Below are 24,099 nucleotides of genomic sequence, written 5' to 3'. Positions count from 1 at the left end.
GGTTCCGGCATATTCAGAAAGAGGAACTGGAGGAGAAAACATTCCATATTTAGACAATATCGAAAAAAAGTTCACAAAGCTAACCAACAGACAGAGGTATCCACATTCCAGGCAAAGTGAACGAGTCTTGGAACAGCTTTCTGGAGCCAGAACTAAATATACGAAGCCTCGGGGGGACAAAACAAAGAGGAATAAGGAACCAGTGACGGAGAGACAAACAGAGAGGATTGGATAGAAAAAAGAAAGAGCAAAGTGCACACACATTAGTGCATCTCAATATATTAGAATATCATTGAGAAGTTAGTTTATTTCAGTAATTAATATATTATATAGATGTATTACACACAGAGCGATCTATTTTAAGCGTTTATTTATTTTATTGGTACTTTAGGCAGTGTGGGCAGTGTGCCAAGTCCTGCTGGAAAATGAAATCTGCATCTCCATAAAAGTTGCTATCAGCAGAGGGAAGCTGTAAGATATGAAGTGCTGTAAGATTTTGCGGGAAAACAAAACACTGCACTGACTTTAGACTTGATAATAAAACACAGTGGCTCAACACCAGCAGATGACACAAAGGGCATCCTTTACACATGCATTTCTGGACAAGCTGAAATTGGAAAGCTTGAAATGATCCCCACTGCAATTCCAGTCCTGCTGCTGACAGAGCAGCCAGGGCTTCAGTGCACCGTCTTCTCCTGAAAAGGAGTGGCTCACTGAGTTCCCTCAGGATCCAGACGGGCAATTAACACCATTGAAACAAGCAGAGTTAATCACCGGCACGGCTGATTCACCCAGCCACACACAACACACTGAATCAGAGGCAGCTCTGAGCATACTGCCAGACATACACACAGACCAAGACACACACACAGACCCAGACACACACACAGAGACATGCACAGTCACACACAGAGAAACGCACAGACACACACAGACACAGATGCTGTAAAGTATGCTATGAATTGTCTTGTAGTTAATCGTTAATTCTATTTTTTTTCTCTTACGCAATGTTCCTAAAGCCTGCTAGAGTAGTTAAACAAGATTTTTCTTATTTTTATTCAAGTTATATCTCACTTACGTTAAGCCAACAAGTTAGCATTAGCATTTCCTCTGACTTTTTACTTCCATTTTTTTAAATTCCACCTTAAATGTGCTCTTAACTCTTAATATCTCACTCTCGTTTAGCTAGTTTATCTGTTCCACCTTAAATGCGGCAGCAATTATATCCTTTTCAAGGTCTTTCCTTAAAAAGAGAACACAGCCAAGTGTGTATTTATATTACACTATTATACACTACTGTTTTTATTAAATAAGGTTAATCTCAGGTTCATTTTTCATTTAAACACTAATATTTTAATAATGGTAGGTTGTGTGTGTTTTTTTTTTTATAGAATTACAACATTAGTACGAAAACAGTTAGGTTTATTTTTTTATATATCAAATGCTGGAAGTTTGCTTAACCGCTAAATTTTATCCGATAAATAATCGATCATCAAATTAATCGTTAGTTGCAGCCCGAGACCATATACTTTGTGTGTCGTTGATATTGATCTCGAGAAGAAAAAAATGGATTTGTTATTTAGTGAAACACTTCTTTAACCCCTTAAACTCTGTATGTGGTCTGTATACTCAAAGCACAGTAGTTTTTACTCGTAATTATGCTGCATTCAAATTTAACACCAGCATAACAGGGCCTAAAATAGAACCTTGAGGAACTCAAAAAAATATCTAAATAGTTAGTACATAGTACATTTTGGGTTAAATGAGTTAATAAAAGCCCTTTGTTAGGTAAAAAAAAAAAACTAATTTTATAAGGTTATGCTACTACAAAAACAGAAGCGAGTGTTAGCATTAGCATTAGCCTTAGCTTTCTCAATGTTCATTCCAAAACTGACGTAGGAGATGTCCAGCACACTATGCGCTATGAGTTAGAGGGCGATTAGCGCGGTTTCAGCCAAGGATCATAGTCAAGGGCAGCTGAGCGAGTGTGTGAGTATGTGTAGGAGTATATGTATGAGTGTGTGTACGAGTGTGTGTACGAGTGTGTGTGTGTGTGTGTGTAGAACAATGAGCAGGACAAGATTCAAGACAGCTGTGAACACACAACGGTGCCGCGGTGGCCTCCACCAGGACTTAGCAAGTTCAGAGCCACGTAACACCTGCTCATACACCCCCATTCTCTCACACAGCACACACACACACACGTGTGTCGCCACATGGACTGGGGGGGATCCAATTACAAGAAGTGTGTTTCCATAAAGCAACAGCAACCACAAGACTCGCTTTCAAGCCCCCTTTAAAGGAACAGTTCAGAACATCAACCGTACTCAGTAAACTCTAGTCCAGACTAGTGCAGCTCTAGTCCAGACTCTGTGGACGTTTGGACAAATGGCTAAAATATACTGTATAAATATACTCTATATATGTTTGTATTTTAATATAAATTAAATATAAATTAAAAAAATATTTTATTTTAAAATCCACATTAGGAATCATTGACACTGTTGCTCCTGAGCTCCCCCTACAGTTGGATAAACTGCATCACACATAGATTAAAAAGAAGTAAATCAATATATTAGTAAAATGTACTCTATATAATGTTTTAAAGAGCCGCTAAACCTTAAACCATATCCAGATTTTTTCCATTAATAATTTAAATGTGTTCCGTTGAAGTATTGAAACATAACAACCCTGCTTATTTTTTTTTTAAACCTATCTTTAAAAAAAAAAAAAAAACACACTCCTATTCTGCCTCTAAACCCATACATCACTCAGTGCCCCTCCCAAACTACCCCTCCCATTTTTTAGCCTTTGCCAAATACGAGCTGAGGGTAGAGTCAGCAAAAATCAGGGAGTTTATTGCCCCTTTAAGGTAATAAAAGTATTAGCCTTAAAAAAGTACTTTAAAAAATCCAAAAAGAATTTAATTAAATAAAAAATATATTTGTTGGTTTTAGGTTCTGAGTATCAGTTTTTGGTTATTTTTCGAGTAATTTTTCCATCCCTTACATAAAGAGGTTTATATTAGTATATCACGTCATATTGCGATACTCTAAACAACATAAAATACTGCATAATATATATATTTTTTACCATAAAATGTTAATAAAATTGTCATATAAAAACACCATCAGCACATGTGTTGCATCATGCTGCAATACAATACAAAACAATACAAAAACAATACAAAAAACACTGCAGTCAAAAGAGAAAGAATCTGGAATTACTTACTAGTTACTAAAGATAAATTATTAATAATCTGTGGCTACTGGTATATTTTGTGCATATTCTGCATGTTAGAATATATAGGACATGTTAAAATAAGTACAGTATATATGTATAGTATATATGCACAGCTTTCAAAAAGATGTATTGAAAAAATTATATTAAAAAAAAAAAAATATATATATATATATATATATATATATATATATAAATAGAATAAAAAAAACATTGTGATACTGTAGAAAATGAGGTTTAAAGACAAACCTAAATATATCACTGTCAAATATCAATATTTTCCAATAAATTTAATAATTAAAAATCATTACTGTGTTCTTTTCAGAATCAATTCCATCATTTGTTTGTTTATTCATTTTAAAATGTTTAGTTTTGTTCCCCCAACTAACGCTACTAAACTCTTACCTCAGACTTGGTGATATTTAAGGTCTCAGTAAAGCGCAGAAATCAATCGGAGATCCAATTTAAACCTATAGTTACTTACGCAACATAGCCAAGATTAACTAGCTCTGTAAACAGAGCTGTAAGCTGAGAAGACAGTGTAGGCTGTTTTTCTGAAGCTTTTCTTTTCTTAGCTACTGCAGACAATGGAGTTTAAGGAAGAGTTTCATCATGTGCAGCATCCATATACAATATAGTATTTCACAAAGAACTAGAAAACGTGGATTTTAGCGAAAGGAGACCTTTAAAACTATCCCCTACTGTTAACTGCAGCCATCTGAAAAAAGTTTCTGAGCTGTTTTTTTTTTTTTTTTTAAGAGCTCCGGGTCGTGAGGGTTCCTGGGCTGTGCTGTCGTGGTGCTGCAGGTCGCTGCTGGTAGCTCTTTGATTCAGGTGGACAGGCCCAGGCTGTGCTGTGCTCAGGTTGATTTGAGAGGAGGCAGATGAAAGCGCTGCTCGGGACGCCAGCAGTGCTGGATCAAAAGCAGACTGCAACCTGGACCCAAAGCCTCTCATCCGGACAGGCTGTTCTGCCAGAGCACACCTCAGAGTTACATAACTCACCCCTCTCTCTCATTCTCTCTTTCTCTCTCTTTCTCTCTCTTTTTCTCTCTCTCCGTCCCGCTGCCTCTGCACAAACTACGCTCAGGTAGAGACCTTTTTAATAAACCTAAACTCTACAGGTTTTCTACAGAGGATTTTTGAGGGGTGCTGTTTCTTTCAGCTAGCAGGTGAATAGAGGAAGAAGCTAAATGGCTTCTGGTTTATACTGGTTAAATTAAATATCACATCTGTATATCTGTATTTGAATATCATTGAAAAGTTACTTTATTTCATTAATTCAGGTCAAAATGTGAATTATTATTATTATTTTTTTTTTAAATTGTTGATGATTATAAGGCTTACAGCCAATGAAAACCGCCAAAAATCAGTGTCTCAGACAATTAGAATATTATATAAGACCAATTGGTACTTTTGGCAGTGTGGGCAGTGTGCCAAATCCTGCTGGAAAATGAAATCCGCATTTTCATAAAAGTTGCCAGCCAAGGGAATCACAAAGTGCTGTAAAATTTTGTGGGAAAACAAAACTGCACTGACTTTTTTGGACTTGATAATAAAACACAGTGGATCAACACCAGCAGATGATGGACATGTCTCTCCAAACTCCAAACCATCACTGATTGGTGGAAACTTTACATTAGACCTCGAGCAGCTTAGACTGTGTGTCTCTCCACTCTTCCTCCAGACTCTGCTCCCTTGATTTACAAATGAAATAAAATGTAAAATTTACTGATGATCAGTGATGGTTTGGAGAAAGGGGGAGAAAAAGGGCTAAAATTAGAAAAAAAAAACTTAACATTAATAAATTAAGTAGTAGATTTTGGTGTCTTAACTACTTGAGAAGGTTTTTCTCTTACCATAAAAACAAAGCGATAAAAGGTAGAACACAAAAAGCTCTCTTATGCTTTTGTTTAATACCACACACACACACAAACACACACACACACAGATCTAAAAGCATGCTTTGGTAACTGAGGGTAATTAAGAGGCTGTTGTGGGCTGGTCTGATTGTGTTAGTGTGAGTGTGTCCACACCCAAACAGAGACGCTAACTCAATCAGAGACGAATTTCACTGCACAGATCAGCCCACAGCCACTGAGGCCTCTGCCTGCACACACACACACACACACACACACACACAACAAATCGCTGTAAACACAACAGGGAGTGCTTTCTGCTTTATTTGTCACATAATTGTATCATCACTGTCACGCAAAAACCTTGTATCTTTAAATAATTGCAGGTCAGTTTAAAGCTACTTTATTACAAGCCACTTTGGAGCATTTGTATTGGTCAATTTATTATGTTTTTTTTTTTATTTAATCTAATTTTAATCTAATTTAACAGCAGCCAAACTCAAATTATTCCAAAACATTTTGTGAAAAAACCTTTGTGATAAAAGTGTAACCAGCACTGGGGCTGGAGTAGCATTAGCATTAGCCGCTAACCGCAGCCGCTATTTCCTCGTTCAGAGGTGAGTATTATCGGCTTGTAGCCTGCTAAACCCTAAACCAGGCTAGCACTGCTGGAGCAGCATTGGCATTATCTGCTAATTGTTAGCCACTTATGCTAATGCTCTACCTATAATGCTGGAGAGAATTGGGAATCGAAGTAAGCTGTAAATAAACAAAAGTGCTTTATTCAGCCAAACAAACTGTTTTCAGTTTTCAGGAGAGAAATCTGTGTAGATTAACATCCAGCGCTCGCTTGACTTTAAAAGAAAGTCTTTTTTTATTACAGTTTTGTTTACTTAGCTTAGCTTTACTTAACTTAGTTAGCTACCCATTTTTACCATACATACTGGCGTACTGTAAATATAAAAAAATAAAAAATATTTACACTATAAAAACCCATTTGTATTGATATTTCCGGTACATTTGACAAGCATGTTTGTTGTATACTGTAAATACTACTGTAAATAATGTAAATAGTGAATATCTACCAAAAGCTTATATTCAAGAATATTTCTTGATAGTAATATAAATATTAACAGGTTATGCTTCTAATATTACTGATATTTCAACTTGTTTTTTAACTGTATTCTGCACAGATGCATGCAACACTGTTAACATTTTAGTAAATGTTTTTATTTTAGTAAATGCCAAAATGCTGCCAAACTGACAGACGCTTATATATTTCTAGATGTATTCATTACACACAAATATTTGTTTAATCTCCATAGAATTAAAACAGACTGGAACTTTTATTAGAACATATAATTCACAATGTCCAGCCTCCAAAAAGGGGTTAAGTTGCCTTAAGGGGTTAAAGAAGGCAACAGGCAGTAACATGAACTGAGAGCGTGTGCTGAAGGTATGGCTCAATCTGCGGAATCACCACTAGATCATCCTGAAACACAGAGGATGACGAAACACACCTACGCTCTATATTACTGCTTAATACATTGTGAAACGGATCTCTTATCAGGGCAAAACTGAAACCAAGACCAACCAAACCAACAAAGTTAATCATTTTCACTAAATGGAAAAAAAGTTTTAACATGCAAACAAAATGCAATTAGAAGTGGCAGATTATTAAAAATTGCTATATTTTGTTCAGTTTTTGCTGCTTTAGATTTGATAATAAAACATTAATAATATGGTCTTGTCCATAACTACAAAGACTATCCTTTTTTATTTTTTCGAAGAGTCTTCATAAAAAGACAAACATAAAAACGTGTGTGACTCAACCAGAGATTTAAACACCCTTTAAGTGTCCATATTAGTGCCTCAGCTAATAGCCTGTGATTCAAAATGAGGGAGAGATAGAGAGAAAGAAAGAGAGAAAGAGCAGGAAAAGGAAGAGAGAGAGATAGAGAAAGATAAATAGATAAAAAGAGACAGAAATTAGAGAGAAAGACAGAGAGAGAGAGAGAGTGAGAGAGAGACATTTAAACAGAGAGAGAGAGAAAGCAAGAGAGAGAGCGGGAAAAGGAAGAGAAAGGGACAGAGAGAGAGAGATAGAGAGAGAAACAGAGAGAGAGAGAGAGAGAGCGGGAAACGGAAGAGAGAGTGATAGAGAAAGATAAATAGATAAAAAGAGACAGAAAATAGAGAGAAAGACAGAGATAGAGAGAGAGACAGAGAGACAGAGAGCGAGCGGGAAAAGGAAGAGAGATAGAGAGAGATAGAAAGAGAAATAGAGAAAGACAGAGGAAGATAGACTGAGATAGACAATAAGAGATAGAGAGACATAGAGAGAAAAAAAAGAAAAAGAGAGAGAGAGAGAAAGAAAAAAAGAGATAGAGAGAGACACACACACACATAAATGATTCACTAACCCTAACAACCCAAGCAGTGACGGAGGTGTCTGATGTAAGTGACACACACTCTCTCTTTCCCAAACACACACCCACACTCCTAAGCCCAGATACAGACAGGCTGTACACACACACAGCTCAACTGATCCAGCAGTCATTAAAAATAACCTGATTCATAACCCTCTCACCTTAAACCCAGCGCAGAGGATCTACACACTCCTCAGCCTTATAAACAAACGGCTAAGTGCACACAAAGCCCCGGTAATATGAGCTGCTGAATTAGTCAGCCGGTTAAAGCACAATAGCTGACTGTAGATGTGTTGGTCTGGTCTTCTCTGTCTCTTTAACTGTCTCTCCACCAAGCAGTAAGACTTAGACACTTAGAGCTGTAGTCTTGGAAAATAAAAATGTATTCTCAATGGAGATTTTCCATTCAAAGAAAATTATTGTCTTGCTGACGGACAGTTCTGGTGGAAACAGGAGAGTTGAGGTTCACATTGAATGCTGCGTGATTTGATCAGCCGTGGTTTTATGTTTTTTATTGGATACAATCCGGGTTAGCACCCGAACATCCCTTTCAGACAGCTTCCTCTTACAGCGTCCACAGTTAATCCTTTTGGATGTGGTTGTCCCTTCTTGGTGGTATGCTGACATTACCCTGGATACCGTGGCTCTTGATGCATCACAAAGACTTGCTGTCTTGGTCACAGATGCAATATTTTACTCAGTTTTGCTGTGAAATATTCCTCTGGTAATTATACTCATTGCTTCATACAGATTCAGTACAGTAGGTTTACCCCTGTATCTGACGTTTAAAACCAGATCAGACCAGAATCAGTCTTGGGTACAGAATCATTTCTTCAGGACAAGGGAAAAAACTACCTAAAACTCTGGACATAAGGTGCAAAAAAAGAGCAGAAAATATATTCCTTTTAAATATATTAATACTGTAGCTTGAATGATCATTTTAATGCACACCGAATTGAATGTATTTGTTAGTAAATAAATAAAAATGTTAAAAATTTGGTTTTATTGTGAAATATTCCTCTGGTAATTATACTAATTGCTTCATTCAGATTCAGTACAGTATGTTTACCACTGTATCTGACGTGAGTCTCATTTGGCTGTATACCTTCTAAACTTTGGAAAAACATACGTTGATATTTCCAGAATATCACTATATTGTTTTTGGTGATACTGTACTAATTCTCAGAAACATAGTATTTTATATATATATGTATTTATAGACTGCTCATTTAGAGCTTGACCGGTCTTTGAATCTGACTATCTATAAACTACAGACAACATTTCTTCCAAATAAAAATATTGTAATTTAGAGTATTTATTGCAGAAAATGAGAAATAACTAAAATCACAAAAAAAGATGCAGAGCTTCTTAAATAATGCAAAGAAAAAACAAGTTCATATTCATAAAGTTTTAAGAGTTTAGAAATTAATATTTGCTGGAATAACCCTGTTTTTTAATCACAGTTTTTGTCATGCATCTTGGCATCATGTTCTTCTCCTCCACCAGTCTAACACACTGCTTTTGGATAACTTTATGCTGCTTTACTCCTGGTGCAAAAATTCAAGCAGTTCAGTTTGGTGGTTTGATGGTTTGTGATCATCCATCTTCCTCTTGATTATATTCCAGAGGTTTTCAATTTGCTAAAATCAAAGAAACTCATCATTTTTAAGAGGTCTCTTATTTTTTCCAGAGCTGTATTTCAGCTCATTTTTGGAGAATTCTATTGTTAAGGACAGTCAGGGAAAGTTTGTGTATAAAATTTTTTCAATAATCGGCAAAAGTTGTAAAAGTACTTGTTTTTCATTGAACATTGCACAACACACACAAACACCTTATACACCACCACTATCAGACCTGCTCTGTGGTGATTCTGTGGGGTCCTGACCACTTAAGAACAGGGTGAAAAGAGGGTAATCTGAGGTTGAGGTGGTCATAATGTTCTGCTTCACTGTTGTTATTACACAAATAACAACAACAACCAATCAAAACCATTCAAATGTACTTTATACTTAAAAAAAAAAAAAAAAAAAAAAAAAAAAACATATTGCGTTTTGTCAGAGAACGAAGGGTCTTGGTATGTGTTTAGAACTATAATTACCTTCTGAATCTTCCAGTAGAACAGTCTAATTCACTTTAATAAACACAGGGGCTGGGTGGCAGCATGACAGAGGGTTTTAGTTTCGAGGACTCATGTCTGGCCTGTAAAAAAATAATAACTTTCTTACATAAGGCAGGGCTGCTTTCTATTAGTTTACCTCGTTTTGTTTCTCATTGACTCCCATTAAACGGAGCTAAAAACAGAAAGCCCTGTTATGACTACCCTTGTGAAGTGAGCCGCGGGCACACATGGTTTTGAGATCCAGGGCTGGAGACGTAAAAGCTCCGAATGTGTAAGTGGCATTATCCACATCAAACCTCAAACGGCTTGTATTCTTTCCCTCTAGGAGCCACAGAAGCTTTAGAGGCCAGGCCATCAGTCGATCTGGAGAAACAGACACTGCAACAATCTCATGTATTATATAGATGTATTAAACACAGAGTGATCTATTTTAGGCATTTATTTATATATATATGATTATGGCTTACAGCCAATGAAAACCCAAAAATCAGTGTTTGCAGTGTGTCAAGTCCTGCTGGAAAATGAAATCCGCATCTCCATAAAAGTTGTCAGTAGCAGAGGGACGCATGAAGTGCTGTAAGGTTTTGTGGGAAAACAAAACTGCCCTGACTTTAGACTTGATAATAAAACACAGTGGATCAACACCAGCAGATGATGGACATGTCTCTCCAAACCATCACTGATTGGTGGAAACTTCACACTAGACCTCGAGCAGTTTGGACTGTGTGTCTCTCCACTCTTCCTCCAGACTCTGCTCCCTTGATTTACAAATACAATTTAGTAAAATTTACTGATGATCAGTGATGGATTGGAGAGACATGTCTGTCATCTGCTGGTGTTGATCCACTGTGTTTTATTATCAAGTCTAAAGTCAGTGCAGTTTTGTTTTCCCACAAAATCTTACAGCACTTCATGCTTCCCTCTGCTGCTGACAACTTTTATGAAGATGCGGATTTCATTTTCCAGCAGGACTTGGCACACTGCCCACACTGACAAAAGTACCAGTTAGTCTTATATAATATTCTAATTTTCTGAGATACTGATTTTTGGGTTTTTCTTGGGCTTTAAGCCATAATCATCAACATTACTATTATTGAGACCTTCAGATTAGTTCATTGTGGATTTAATGATCTATACTGAAACTTAATGATCTATTTTATCAGTTTCAATCACCCAAATAAAGAAGAAAAAGACATCAAAGTCAACAGTCAGGGGTATCTGGAGTATCTGGGTAATGTCCGAAGGGCCACAGGCTCGCAGATGTTCAAAACAGCGAAGTAAAAAGTGAAGCTGTCCTAGTTTCACACTGCAGAACGAAGATCCAAAATACGATCCAAAATAGTCATCAGTGCTACAAATAAACTGAGGTTTGCATCTCAAGAGCCTTCCTCCCATCACTTCAAAGAGCTGAATGTGTCTGAGGAAATGAAGTGACCCCACCTGCATCCCTAAATACCTCTAATTAACCAAACACAATGAGCTGTGAATAATTCTCTGTGCTTTGAAAACGCAGGAAATTGTTAGCATTAGCATGGTAATGGGAATTCGCCTGCAGATTAGCATGCAACCAACAGACACAGGTTTAATGGAACTAAACAGACTGAACATCAATCGTCAATCAATAGGCTTGTCAATACGTCATACTCACTGTATATCAGCTCATTATACATTTAAACATATCTCAGTATTTAAATATATAGTATATCATATATGATATAGTTCAATAGAGCAATAGAAAGAAAGCAGACAGTGAAATGCAGCCAGGGTTGCCAGGTCCAGCAAAAAAAAAAAAAAATCTTTAAGATTCTGATCCTCAAACTGCCCATCAAATGCTTAAACTAGCCCAATACCTAGGGTTGCCAAATACAAAAATAGAAAATAGAGTACATTTTTACTTTCAACAGTTTGTAATGAAGTTAAAATAAATGTTGCAAAAAACAAAAACAAAAAAAAAAACGTGTATGTCATTTATTGAATTTTAACCCACGACTATCAAACAAGCCCAGTTTGGTGAGAAAACTACAAACCTGGCAACTTGGGTAACAAAGGCAATTTAACAGCGCAATAAAAAGGGAAATATTGATACTACAATAAGTTAATATTACTTATTTTCTGAAATAATCTAATCATCCAGAAAAAAATGGACTTAATGGCAATTTACATGAATAAAACAAATTTCTCTACGAAAATGATTACAAAAAAAATCCTCATAATAGAAGAGATTAAAAAAAATTGTCTGCAATATCAATATTGTCTGTTAATATTTACATCTTAATTAAAGATGTGTGAATGGGAGGACGAAAAAAACAAAACAAATCTGTTTGGTTATAAAAACTCCACAAGTTAAAATAGTTCCATTGCTGCTCTGTTTGTAGCTGCGTTTGTGCTGTTTGGTTTGTAAGCGCTGCATCGTTGCTAGGTTACCTGTATGTGGCGGAGTAATACACGGAGAGCTTCGGTTACAGTGCATTACCGGCTGATAACGTCACTCATAGAACACCTCTCAGCCAATCACATTACAGGGTCTGAACTAACTGTGCCTGATTTTAACATCAAACTAGTATACAGGTTAACCAAGAGAACAAACAAAACATGAACTCTGGTTAAATGCAGTTTCTGCTGAAAAATCTCGTGTTGATGTCCAGTCACTCGTTCTTGCGCAGCGTCTCATTTACAGGAAGAGAAAAAGCCACGAGCAGCAAGTTTCTCAGGCTCCGCCCACTTACAGGAGGCTGTGGCACAATCCTGCAGGTCTCCCAGGGGTTTTCCACAGTTACAGACTCTGATCAATACTGGAAAAGCGTCTGCTTCAACGTGACGCGCAAATCTGACTCAGATCTATAAATAAGAAACTATGAGCTTCCTTGGAAAACGGGTGAAACCACTAAACATCTGTTCTAGAATTAAATAAACAGTTTTTAGCAAATATTCCACTATTTACACAAAGTTTACACAGACTGCTTTACTCATGTCTGGAGCTCTGCAGAGTCAACTAGAGGCGAGAAGGTCAACAGGTCCAGCGTACAGCAGATTAACTTTACAGAAGTTTAAAATACACATAAGCAACACTCTGAAAAATAAAATGTTTGGTTAGAAGACCCTTATAAAAGAAAATAGCATTTAGGAAATTTTGAAAGGAATACTTAACTTGAAGAAGTTCATTCTTTTAGCATTAAAATTAATACGTACTTAAATATATACTAAATATACTATTCTGGAACAAATTACAGCATCTTATAGTATTATATTTCAATTGTAATTAAGCTATAATTAGTTGCTGCTATAACTAGTTCCTGCAAAGTAACTTTTTTATTTTAACGTTCCCATAAAGTTAGTATGTATAACTACATTTAATAGTACATATTAAGTAAACACAATGCTTACCACTATAAAAGCTAGTCTTAAACTTTATAGAAACCCTATATAAAATGAATAAATTAATAAAGTATTCATTGCACATTGTTTTTCTTATTCAGACATTTATTTATTTGTCAGTTTTGCCTTAAGTTTTGTCATTCTGTCTATATTCTCTGCATTACAGTAATCACAAGGTCTAGGGTATATAAAAAATACATATTTAAAAATATTTATATGTTTTTTAACATTTGTGAGCAATTCCTGATTATGATTATTTTTTATTTTATTTTTATTCTTCCATAAAAACTGAAAAAAAAGTTAAGTACATTATTTTAACTTTTATGGAGATGCGGATTTCATTTTCCAGCAGGATTTGGCACACTGCCCACACTGCCAAAAGTAACAATCGGTCTTAAACAATATTAACATTTTCTGAGACACACATTTTTGGGTTTTCATTGGCTGAAAGCCATAATCATCAACCTTAAGAGAAATAAACACATAAAATAGATCACTGTGTGTTTCATATTTTTGAATTACTGAATTACTGAAATAAAGTTTTTTTTTTATTACATTATTTTCCCATATTTTCCCATCATTCACACAACTTAGGACTGTTTCAGTCAGACAGACACTGATACTGTGATTCACTTTATCAGATCCCCATAATACAAAGCTTAATGACTAATTATTAGCACTCCATTATACCCGGTTCATCTTAGACAGTAGGTGTCTCATCTTCCCACACACTGAACATTCCGCCGGTGTGTGTTCCAACATGCAGCGTGAGCCCTTCTCCAGAAAGCCAAACATGTGCATACACACCCACCTGAAACTGCCAGCCTGTCACAGCCTTCACAACTGTTCCAACACCACCCAGTGAGAGAACGTGAGCCAGATAAAGTGAAATCTGGGCTGAAAGCAGATCATCTGATTAAACGTACGTCTTTAATCACAGATAATTCTGCACTATAATCGAATGTCACGACTATTAAAACGTTAAATCTCTGAAGGAAGCAGATCCTCTCACAGCTGGAAACCAGTCTCTCAATAAAGCAGCAGAACCTGTCAGCCCGTCCCAGAAGAACAGCTCCACTGCTCCCAAACACGTTCCCAACTACAGCCGCCCTCGTCCAGCTGGAAACACATCACACACCGGCCCAGTAACGGCCCAGTAACACAGATCAGAACCAGTGCACTCACCAGCAGCTGCTCCCTCGCTCTCTCCTTCGATCTCCCGTCTCTCTCTCTCCCTCTCTCCGTCTCTCTTTCTCTCCGTCTCAATCTCTTGTTCTGTCTCTAAGCTCTCAAACACACTGAGTGCTGAGGAACCGTCTCAGCTTCTACAGCTCACTCTGACGCAACACTGCTATCCATAGCCGGAGGGGAGGAATAGAGCCAGCATATGTGCACACAGAGAGAGAGAGAGAGAGAGAGAGAGAGAGAGGAAAGTAAAGAGAGAAGAAAACAAAAGAGAGAGAGTAGGATAATTAGTGAGAGAAAAAAGAGAGAGAGTAGGAGAAATAGTGAGAGAAAAAGAGAGAGAGAGAAAAGTAAAGGAAAGAAAAAAGAAGGAATTAAATATGTAAGAAATAATATGAAAAGAGCAAAGAGAGAAGAAAACTAAAGAGAGAGAGAAAGAGAGAGAGAGCAGGAGAATGAGAGAGAGAGAGAGAGATAGGGGAGTGATAGAGGGATGTAAAGGAAAGAAAAAAGAAGAAATTAAATAAGTAAGATATAATATAAAAAAGCAATGAGTGAAAAGGAAGAAAGAAAAAGAAAGAATTCATGAAAACTGAATTAATGATATAGAAAGGGTATAGAAAAGTACAGAAAAAAGAAAAGATAGGAAGGACAGAAAGTAGGAATGAGGGAAGGAAGGAAGGAAGGAAGGAAAGGAAAGAAGAAGGGAAGAAGAAAGAAAGGAAGGTGTGGCAGAAAGAAAGGAAAATAATAGGAATAGGAGGGAAAGAAAGATGGAAGAAATGAAGGACAAGTAGAAAGCAAACAAACAAAAGGTTTACAGAAAAAAAGGAAAAAAAAACTTAAAAAGGAAAGAATTAAAAAGTGACGGAAATGAAAGTTGAAGGAAAAAAAAGAAGGAAGGATAATAGAGAAAAAAAAAACTAGGAACAAAGAAGAACAATAAAGAAAAAGGAGGGGCGGAGAAAAATCAATAATGAAGGAAAAAGAGCTTAAGATGGAAGGAGAGTGCAGGTGTAAAAGAAGTAAAGAAAGAGTGACAGTGGGATTGAATAAAGAAGGAGTGGAGGATGGAGTGGAAGAAATAAGGAACAAAGGAGTGACAGAGTGAGAAAGAGAGAGAGAGAGAGAGAGAGAGAGAGAGAGAGTGGAGCACAGCAGATGAGGTGAGTGTGTGGAAGTGGATGAACTGTGTTTCTGTTTGGAGCTGGAAACTGATCACTGGGAGCCAAGGTCTACCTGTTACTTGCAGTTGGGGTGAAGGGGAGAGAGAGAGAGTGTGTGTGTGTGTGTGTGTGTGTGTGTGTGTGTGTGTGTTGAGGGGGGGGGTAAACTGACGGAAGCAGAGGATCTTGGGTAGTTGATATAAGAAGCAGATGTGAAATATGCAGACTCTGGAGGAAAACACAGAAATTATGCTAGTCAGGCCAAAAAGAGAAAGATTTTGTGTGTGTGTGTGTGTGTGTGTGTGTGAACAAAAACATTACAGCAATTTGGAACTTTATGTTTATGAAAGAGAGAAAGGCTCGGAAAGAGAGGAGAAGATTACACTTTCCAGCTGAGAGAGATAAAGTGAGAAAGAGAGAAACACTATATATCAAACACGTCATGCTGCAACGTTTTGATTCCTGAAACAGGAAGTAGATACACAGCACTGTCTCTGTATCTGTGTGAGTGACAGGCTGCTGCTGCCTGAGAAGCGTGAGGGGGGAGGGGGAGCCGCATGGCCTCCATCCACATCCAGCATCCTGACCTTACTAACACAATCAAATCCTCACAGCAATGTTCCAACATCTATTCAAAAGCCTTTTCTGGACATTAGAGACAGTTACTCCAACAAAAGCAGTATAACCTTTTAGTTCAGTCCCTTAATTTCAGAGGAAACATTGAAGGAGCATTTGTCCCAGTACTTCTGTTCATACAGTTGTAAGAAATAAATATACTGTATATCAAAAGAGACAGCAAGAGAGAAAGAGAGTGAACTAAGAGAGGGTGAGAGAGAGAGAGAAAGAGAAAGTGACAATTAAGGAAATATCTTTGCTTTTCCAAAACTCTGCAATCCACAATTCCAGTACAGACCTGCTTTCAGGCTGACATGTTCAAACTTCTCCACTCACACATCACCATCCATGACATTCACTAGGAAATTTCCAAGAGCTTGTGCAGGCCTCGCTCCACAAATACCAACCTCTTCTTTTTCTTATCTTTCTTTTTTAAGCACACTTTCACACATCAATTTTAACTAGGGATGCACCACAGTATTTTTCAGAATTTTTAAAAACAGAAATGGTGCCATTCTAATCATCTATTTCCCTCAGTAGTACTTTTATAATAATACATTTACCTCAGTAGTGCTTTTCTAAGCCTACTGCATTTCATCCTTAGTTGTGATATTCTATTCATAAATGTAACCAGGTAGTTACAAACCTAATAAGTGATTTTACATTTACCTCAGCAGGGCTATTCTCAAACAGTGATTTTTCAATCATAAATTTACCTAAGTAGTGCTTTTCTAGTAATACATTTATCTCAGTAGTGCTTTTCTAAGCCTACTGCATTTCGTCAGTGCAATTTTAGCCATAAATATACCTTAGTTGTGATATTCTATTCATAATGTAACCAGGTAGTTACAATCTTAATCAGTGATTTTACATTTACCTCAGCAGGGCTATTCTCAAACAGTGATTTTTCAGTCATAAATTTACCTAAGTAGTGCAATTCTAATAGTACATTTACCTCCGTAGTGTTTTTCTAAGCCTTACATAATTTTCATTAGTACTATTTCAGTCATAAATGTACATAGTACATAGTAGTGCTATTCTATTCATAAATGTAATCAGGTAGTGATAATCTTAATCAGTGATTTTACATGTACTTCAGTAGGGCTATTTTAATCATCAGTGTACTTCAGCGGTGCTATTCTAACCATACATTTAACTCAGAAGTGCTAGTCTAATCATACGTTTACCTGAGCAGTGCTATTCTCGTTATACATTTCCTTAATCAGTGATTTTTTCAGTGACACATTTACTTCAGTAGTGCTATTCTTCTATTCTAATCATAAATGTATTGAATCATTGATATTTCCGTCAAAAATTTACCTAAGTAATGCTATTCTAATCATAAATCTACCTTCATAGTTCTAATCTTATCATATGTTTACTTCAGATGAACTTCTCCCGGTAATCTAATCATAGATTTACCTCGGTAGTGCCACTCTACTTCACTTATGTGAGAGGAATTTACAAAGAGAAAGACAGATAGTCGTTTGGTAAACAAACAAATGTTAAGGCCATGTTGGCTCACTTAACATTGCCATCCTTCCCCTATACAGACTGTATCTTTCAGCAGAAAAACAGACACGTATTTAAAGAGATATAAAAGGTAATGTGATACTAAAGCATTATATCAGATTCTAAATGATTAATTTTATTTAATTTATGGATAGAATAAACATGAGCTCTAACTGCTGGCTCTCTCCCTCACTCTCACTCCCTGCTCAGTCTACATATTAAGTGACCACTTCAGTTTCTGAATCAGTTACTCTGATTTTGCTATTTATAGGTTTATGTTTGATTAAAATGAACATTGTTGTTTTTTTCTATAAACTACAGACAACATTTCTCCCAAATTCCAAATAAAAATATTGTCATTTAGAGCATTTATTTGCAGAAAATGAGAAATGGCTGAAATAACAAAAAAATTCAGAGCTTTCAGACCTCAAATAATGCAAAGAAAACAACAAGTTCATTTTAAGAGTTCAGAAATCGATATTTGGTAAGATAACCCTGTTTTCATGCATACTGGCATCATGTTCTCCTCCACCAGTCTTACACACTGCTTTTTGGATAGACAACTTTATGCTGCTTTACTCCTGGTGGTTCAGTTTGGTGGTTTGATGGCTTGTGATCATCCATCTTCCTCTTGATTATGTTTCAGAGGATTTCAATTTGTTAAAATCAAAGAAACTCATCATTTTTATTTATGCAGCACCTACAGGGGGCAGGGAAGGAAGCAGGTGAAGGTAATTAGGTAGAAGGTAGGCCTGCTTCTGCTGCTACTGCTTTGAAAAAATCCTAATGTTAGAAGAAACTCTGCAATTTGACTTGTTCATGAATGAGTCATTGTTAAAAAACAAAAAAACAAAAACAAAAAAACAGTTCAGACTTTTCACTTATATTTTTTTAGGCAAACAATTACGGTTGCCAAATATTCAGTGCGGCTCTAATGTCCACGCAGCCTACGCACAGCATTCACACACACTCATAAATCTCACAAATTTACATCAGACACCACATAAAACAGAATTTAGCCAATAAAAAAAGAGAGCAAAAAGAGAAGAGGTGAAAGATAGGGAGAAAAAAATGAAGAAGAGTGAGAAAGTAAAGTTACTGTGAGATACCATATCGCTCACCTGAGGAAGACACAGAAACACGTGGGTGTTCGCACCCCCCGAACTCAGCGGGCTGCAGGTCAGCTGATGCGAATGCATGTGTGTAGCCTACGATCAGCCCCCTGAAGCCAGTATACATCCAGTCCCCTTGTCTGCTGCTCTTCTGAGTGTGTGTGATGTGTATGAGAGTGCGTGATGTGTATGAGAGTTTGTGATGTGTATGAGAGTGTGTGTGTGTGTGTGTATGTGTGATGTGAAGTATTTTGTCACCTGATCTGTTGTGAGCGAACAGAGATCTGGAAGCTTATCTTGTTGGTGAGGGGGCGAGGCTAGAGTATGAATGAGGGAGAAAAAACATGCTTTTGACCCACACACACACACCTACACACACACACACACACACACACACTATGCCCCGCCCCCTTCTTACCTGTCAGTGTAAGCCAGAGGCAAAAACACTGATTGACTATCATTTTCTCATCCTACCTTCACTACAAAGCACTTATTAATTTCCTCATTCATACCGGAAGTCTCTTTAACTAAACAGGTTCACAAGAACAACAACCTCGAATCAGATAAACCTATGAACAGTATAAAAAAAAAATAATAATAAACTAAGAAAAGGTTTTTATTTTTCATGTTTTGTCTAGTCAGCTTTATTTATTTTTATTTTTTATTGATATACATAAATCCCTGTATTTCAGCCCTGCAATACATGCCAAAAAATATTGGGATGGTTAAAAGGATTGCTTTTAACCTGACTAGGGGTGGGGCGATACGGCCCTAAAATAATATCACAATATTTCATGGAATTATCGCGATAACAATACTCTTAGCGATATGACAAAACACTTCAAAAATACACTATACACTGCAAGAAAAAAAAAAAAAAAAAAAAAAACATTTTATTACTGCACACCCCTAAGTGAGATATTACAAAAATACAAGAATTCTATCAGATTTGTAACAGTAGTCAATAATCCAGAAGGTCATGATACTAATAATACTAATAACACACTCCAAATATCTCCATATATCCAGGATTAAAGTAAAATAAATGATACTGTACAAATATAGTCTATAGTCTCTATTAGATATATAATGGGAAATGGGATTGACGATATTATCGTGTACGATCCGATATGGCACACCCCTGTGCCCCTATTGCTGACTCCAACCATAAATATCCGAGGGATAGTTTGAGATGGGCACTGGGTGATGTATGGGTTTAGAGGCAGGGCAGGAGGGAGAGCTGATTGGCTAATTGCGGTGAGACGCAGATCATCCACACCTATAGCACAGTTAAACCTGAGAGGGCGCTGCAGAGGCAGAAATTGACATTGTAGAAGATTGTAGACCAGCTCCTTAATATTCATATAAACATGTCTGTTAAGCTTATTATATTGTTATAAGCAAAACAAACAAAATGTTAATGAAGTTCTTCACACAAAATCACTCTAATAAAGAGATCTTGCCAGCTCTATTCTTACCATTTTCAATCTCTTTCAGAATGAGCCGTTTAAGGGCTCTGTCACTTTTTGTGAATTTTGCTTAGCAATCACCACATTAATGTTAGCTTGAGCTAAATGGCAAAACACAAACAAGCTAGTTCTTGCTTAACTGCGATAGAAGCACAAAACTCCTTATCTGAACGTCCTTACATCTCCCCCATCTGCTGACTTGCTACAGATCCCTCTCTCAAACAAAGTCTGCTGTCTAATTCTGCTTCATACAGTCTGAGGTTCTCAACCAGCAGACAGAAATTGTGGATATATTATTGACTCTGCCAGATCAATACTTTACATCTTCTCCTTTGTTCTTTAACCCAAGCCATGCTGGAGCTTTGCTTAAGTCGTCTACAATTTGTTTCCAGAACAAGAAAAAAGAAATATGACTGAGGTGGGCTGGAACCCCCTCTGTTCCGCCATGAGGACCCCTACTGTCCTCCTCAATTAAAGGGGCCTATATTTAGAGCAGCAGCCAGCAGCTATGGCATTATCCAGAGGCTTAGGCTCCTGAAGCAAAGCCGCTGTGGGGACGACTACAGAGGAAGGAGCTCCTTTGAGGTTGACCTCGGCATTAACCCTGATCTCAGCAATACGGCGGCTCTGGGACGAGAGAGGGAAGTGTAGTCAAGTTCAGGTCAGAGGTAAAGGTCTCGCAATGGTCGTGCTCAAAACATTGGATTCACATTTCTGGCATTTAGCAGATGCCTATACCCAGAGTGACTTTTAAAAGGGCTTTGCTGTGTACGCAGAAACTACTACAGGTTGACAAAAAATTAACATTTTTGGCCAAATTGAAAACCTCTGGAATATATTCAAGAGGAAGATGGATGATCTCAAGCCATCAAACATTTCAAACTGAACTGCTTGAATTTTTGCACCAGGAGTAAAGCAGCATAAAGTTCTCCAAAAGCAGTTTGTAAGACTGGTGGAGGAGAACATGATGCCAAGATGCATGAAAAAAATTGTGATTAAAAACCAGGGTTATTCCACCAAATATTGATTTCTGGATTATTAAAACTTTATGAATATGAACTTGTTGTTTTCTTTGCATTATTTGAGGTCTGAAAGCTGTGCATCTTTTTTTTGTTATTTCAGCCATTTCTCATTTTCTGCAAATAAATGCTTTTAAATGACAATATTTTTATTTGGAATTTGGGAGAATTGTTGTCCGTAGTTTATAGAATAAAATTGTTCATTTTACTCAAATATAAACCTATAAATAGTAAAATCAGAGAAAGTTTTAATTTAAAAAAAAAAATCTTTAATTTATACTTGTGGAGTGAAGTGTAGCTCAGTTCATATCTGTATCCGTATTTAACTTTTAGCATAAATGAGCCTTTTTAAAAGGAGCTGTTCCATTTTTAGTCTTCTAGGGCAGAAGAATCAAGGTGTTGAATCGGATGCGGGCGGCTACAGGAAGCCAGCCAAGACAAGACAACACAGCCACGTTGATGCGTTCTGGATGAGATACAAGAGTCTGATGGCACACATAGAGGGACCATCCAGGTGAAAGTGGCAGTAGCCAAGTCACAGTTTATTTATTTATTTATTTATTTATTTTTACTGTATTATAATATCTTAGGGCTCAGGGTAGATTTGATGCTTTTTGTTTTAACTAGACCAAGAGACTAAGCGAGCACTTCAGTTTCTGAATCAGTTTCTCTGATTTTGCTATTTATAGGTTTATGTTTGAGTAAAATTAACATTGCTGTTTTATTCTATAAACCACAGACAACATTTCTCCAAAATTAAAAAAAATATATATTGTCATTTAGAGCATTTATTTGCAGAAAATGAGAAACAAAAATCTCAGATCTCATCTTCATCTTCAAGTTCATATTCATAAAGTTTTAAGAGTTCAGAAATCAATATTTGGTGGATAACCCATTTTTCCATGCATCTTGGCATCATGTTCTCCTCCACCAGTCTTACACACTGCTTTTGGATAACTTTATTTAGTTCAGCTTGATTTGATGGCTTGTGATCATCCATCTTCCTCTTGATTATATTCCAGAGATTTTCAATTTGGTAAAATCAATGAAACTCATCATTTTTAAGTTAAGTTATATTCTACTGTATATTCCAAAGTTAGACAATCTGAGATTCTGAGAAACTCATTTCCACCTCCAGTTCTTATCAACACTTAACCCTAACTGCATATCATAATGTTCTGCTTCGATAACATCACGGAATTTCATAACTTCTAGTCTGAGCATCTGAGCAAACACGTCCATTATTTATGTCTACAAGTGTTTGCTTGCCAGTTTCCTGCTCCACTGCTGCTTGTTTCTCACTGCAGGCTGGATAAGTTTACCCCTCTCCCTGCTTTTAGGTGAGGGTCTGGAATTCCCCCTCCTTTCCCCTGTGGAAGGAGCTGCTGATTCACCTGCAGATACAAAATCCCAAACATTATTTACTCTTAAACTGAAACCAGCTGTCAACACTCCTCTCAGAGAAAAGAAACCTGCAGTTACGCTCTGAAAGGTTAAGCAGAACATTAGAAATGCCATCTTTCGCTCATCTTATAGCACTGATTCACTGTAATGACAATGAGACCCTTATTCTTATATCTTCTGCAGTCATGCTGGAAAAAGGTCAGTGACCGGGATGCTGTTTTACTTGAGGAGCATCATCAGTTACCTTCACTGATGCTTTACTTCTAGTGTGTTTTTTAGAATGTGCCTTTCCAAGACTAGCTGAAGAATAAAATAAAGCAATATATTCTCCAAGGGACATGGAGAATATAAAAGTTGACGTATATATATATATTTTTTATCTGCATTTTGAATACTTAAACTTCAACTTTCCTAACTTTTAATAGACGTTAACAATCATTTTTATCATTTTAACAATGCTTTTATCTTTCATTGTAAACTTGGGAGGTAGTAAAATTTCTGCATTTGATATTTTTTTTATTTAAAGACCAATAAATTCAAGTCTATGTGATTTTAAATGCAAAAATATTGATTTAGGCCAGAGCTGAAACAACATCTGGTAGTAAGATTTAAATGCATCAATGTGAAAAATGTATGCATCTGAATTTTTACATCTAAAAAACTTTCACCAAGCAAGTTTAAAACATAAAAACATCGCTTTATTTTTAATGCAAATTAATGAATCAAATCGTGAAATACTTCAAGACATCAAAATTCAAATTTAATTGAAATACACAATTATAACTAAGATACTTAGATAATTAATAATGATATTTCTAATCACTTAATAATGATATTTAGTAATAATAAAAATAATAATAATAATACATTTTATTTGTAACGTACTTTACATTTAAACAAAGTACTATAGAGCATAAAAAATATCAACAATCATATGTTTTGCTAAAAAGATATTTATTTAAATAATTAGAACGATAATGTACTTAAAACATCAATAGAAAACATCAAAGTGTAAACATGTAAGTACTTTCAAATAATGTTTTTTTTTGTGCTTCATGAAAATGTATTTAAGAGCCACTGAACCCTAAACCTTTTTTTTTATCATAGCTGAAATTTGTTAATTTTACGTAGTGAAAATAATGTATAATAATGTTTATAAACATTTCTTAACCTTTAAAAGACTGCTGTGGCTTAGCCAATCAGCTTTCCCTCCTGCCCCGCCTCTAAACCCATACATCACCCAGTGCCTTTTTCAAATTTGAGCTACGGGTCTAATGAGCAAAAATCAGCAGCATTTACTGCCCCTTTAATAATGAAGCCTCATGATGTCATATTCAAACCACATTGTCTAACATTACAAAGACATCAACATTCTGGACTATTAGGATTGAACCTGACAGGGATATTTCCAGCAGGGGTCAAGTGCACAGCTGTAAGAATGGCGTCATTAGTGATGCCCCCTTTTGGTCTTCAAAATATTTTCCTCATTAGATAGAATACTACTGAGAATATAAACCACAGAGTGACAGAGCTGAAAAGAGAGACAGTCAGAGAGTGGAAACAAACGCTGTCTGACAGCTCAGGCTTCTGAGGAA

The 24,099-nt window shown here is 36.4% G+C and overlaps 1 protein-coding gene across 4 annotated transcripts in view; it reads right to left on the bottom strand.

Moving 5' to 3' along the window:
- plekhg5b (pleckstrin homology domain containing, family G (with RhoGef domain) member 5b) overlaps positions 1–24,099 on the bottom strand; it is a 105,639-nt gene that overhangs the window by 46,854 nt on the left and 34,686 nt on the right. The window contains exon 1 of one of the 4 annotated variants that reach the window (XM_022677195.2): positions 18,622–18,790. The exons of 2 other annotated variants lie outside the window; for them this stretch is intronic. In XM_022677195.2, the coding sequence (XP_022532916.2) occupies positions 18,622–18,699 (78 nt within the window). In that variant the 5' untranslated portion in view covers positions 18,700–18,790. Of the gene's footprint in view, positions 1–14,207; positions 14,355–18,621; positions 18,791–24,099 lie in introns of those variants that run through there. One more of the 4 variants, XM_022677199.2, reaches the window with a different exon arrangement.

This window comes from Astyanax mexicanus, chromosome 13 (genome assembly GCF_023375975.1).
Source record: "Astyanax mexicanus isolate ESR-SI-001 chromosome 13, AstMex3_surface, whole genome shotgun sequence".
NCBI lineage: Eukaryota > Metazoa > Chordata > Actinopteri > Characiformes > Acestrorhamphidae > Astyanax > Astyanax mexicanus.
The sequence above is the reverse complement of the archived record's forward strand: the minus strand, read 5'-3'. Positions and strand labels throughout refer to the sequence as shown.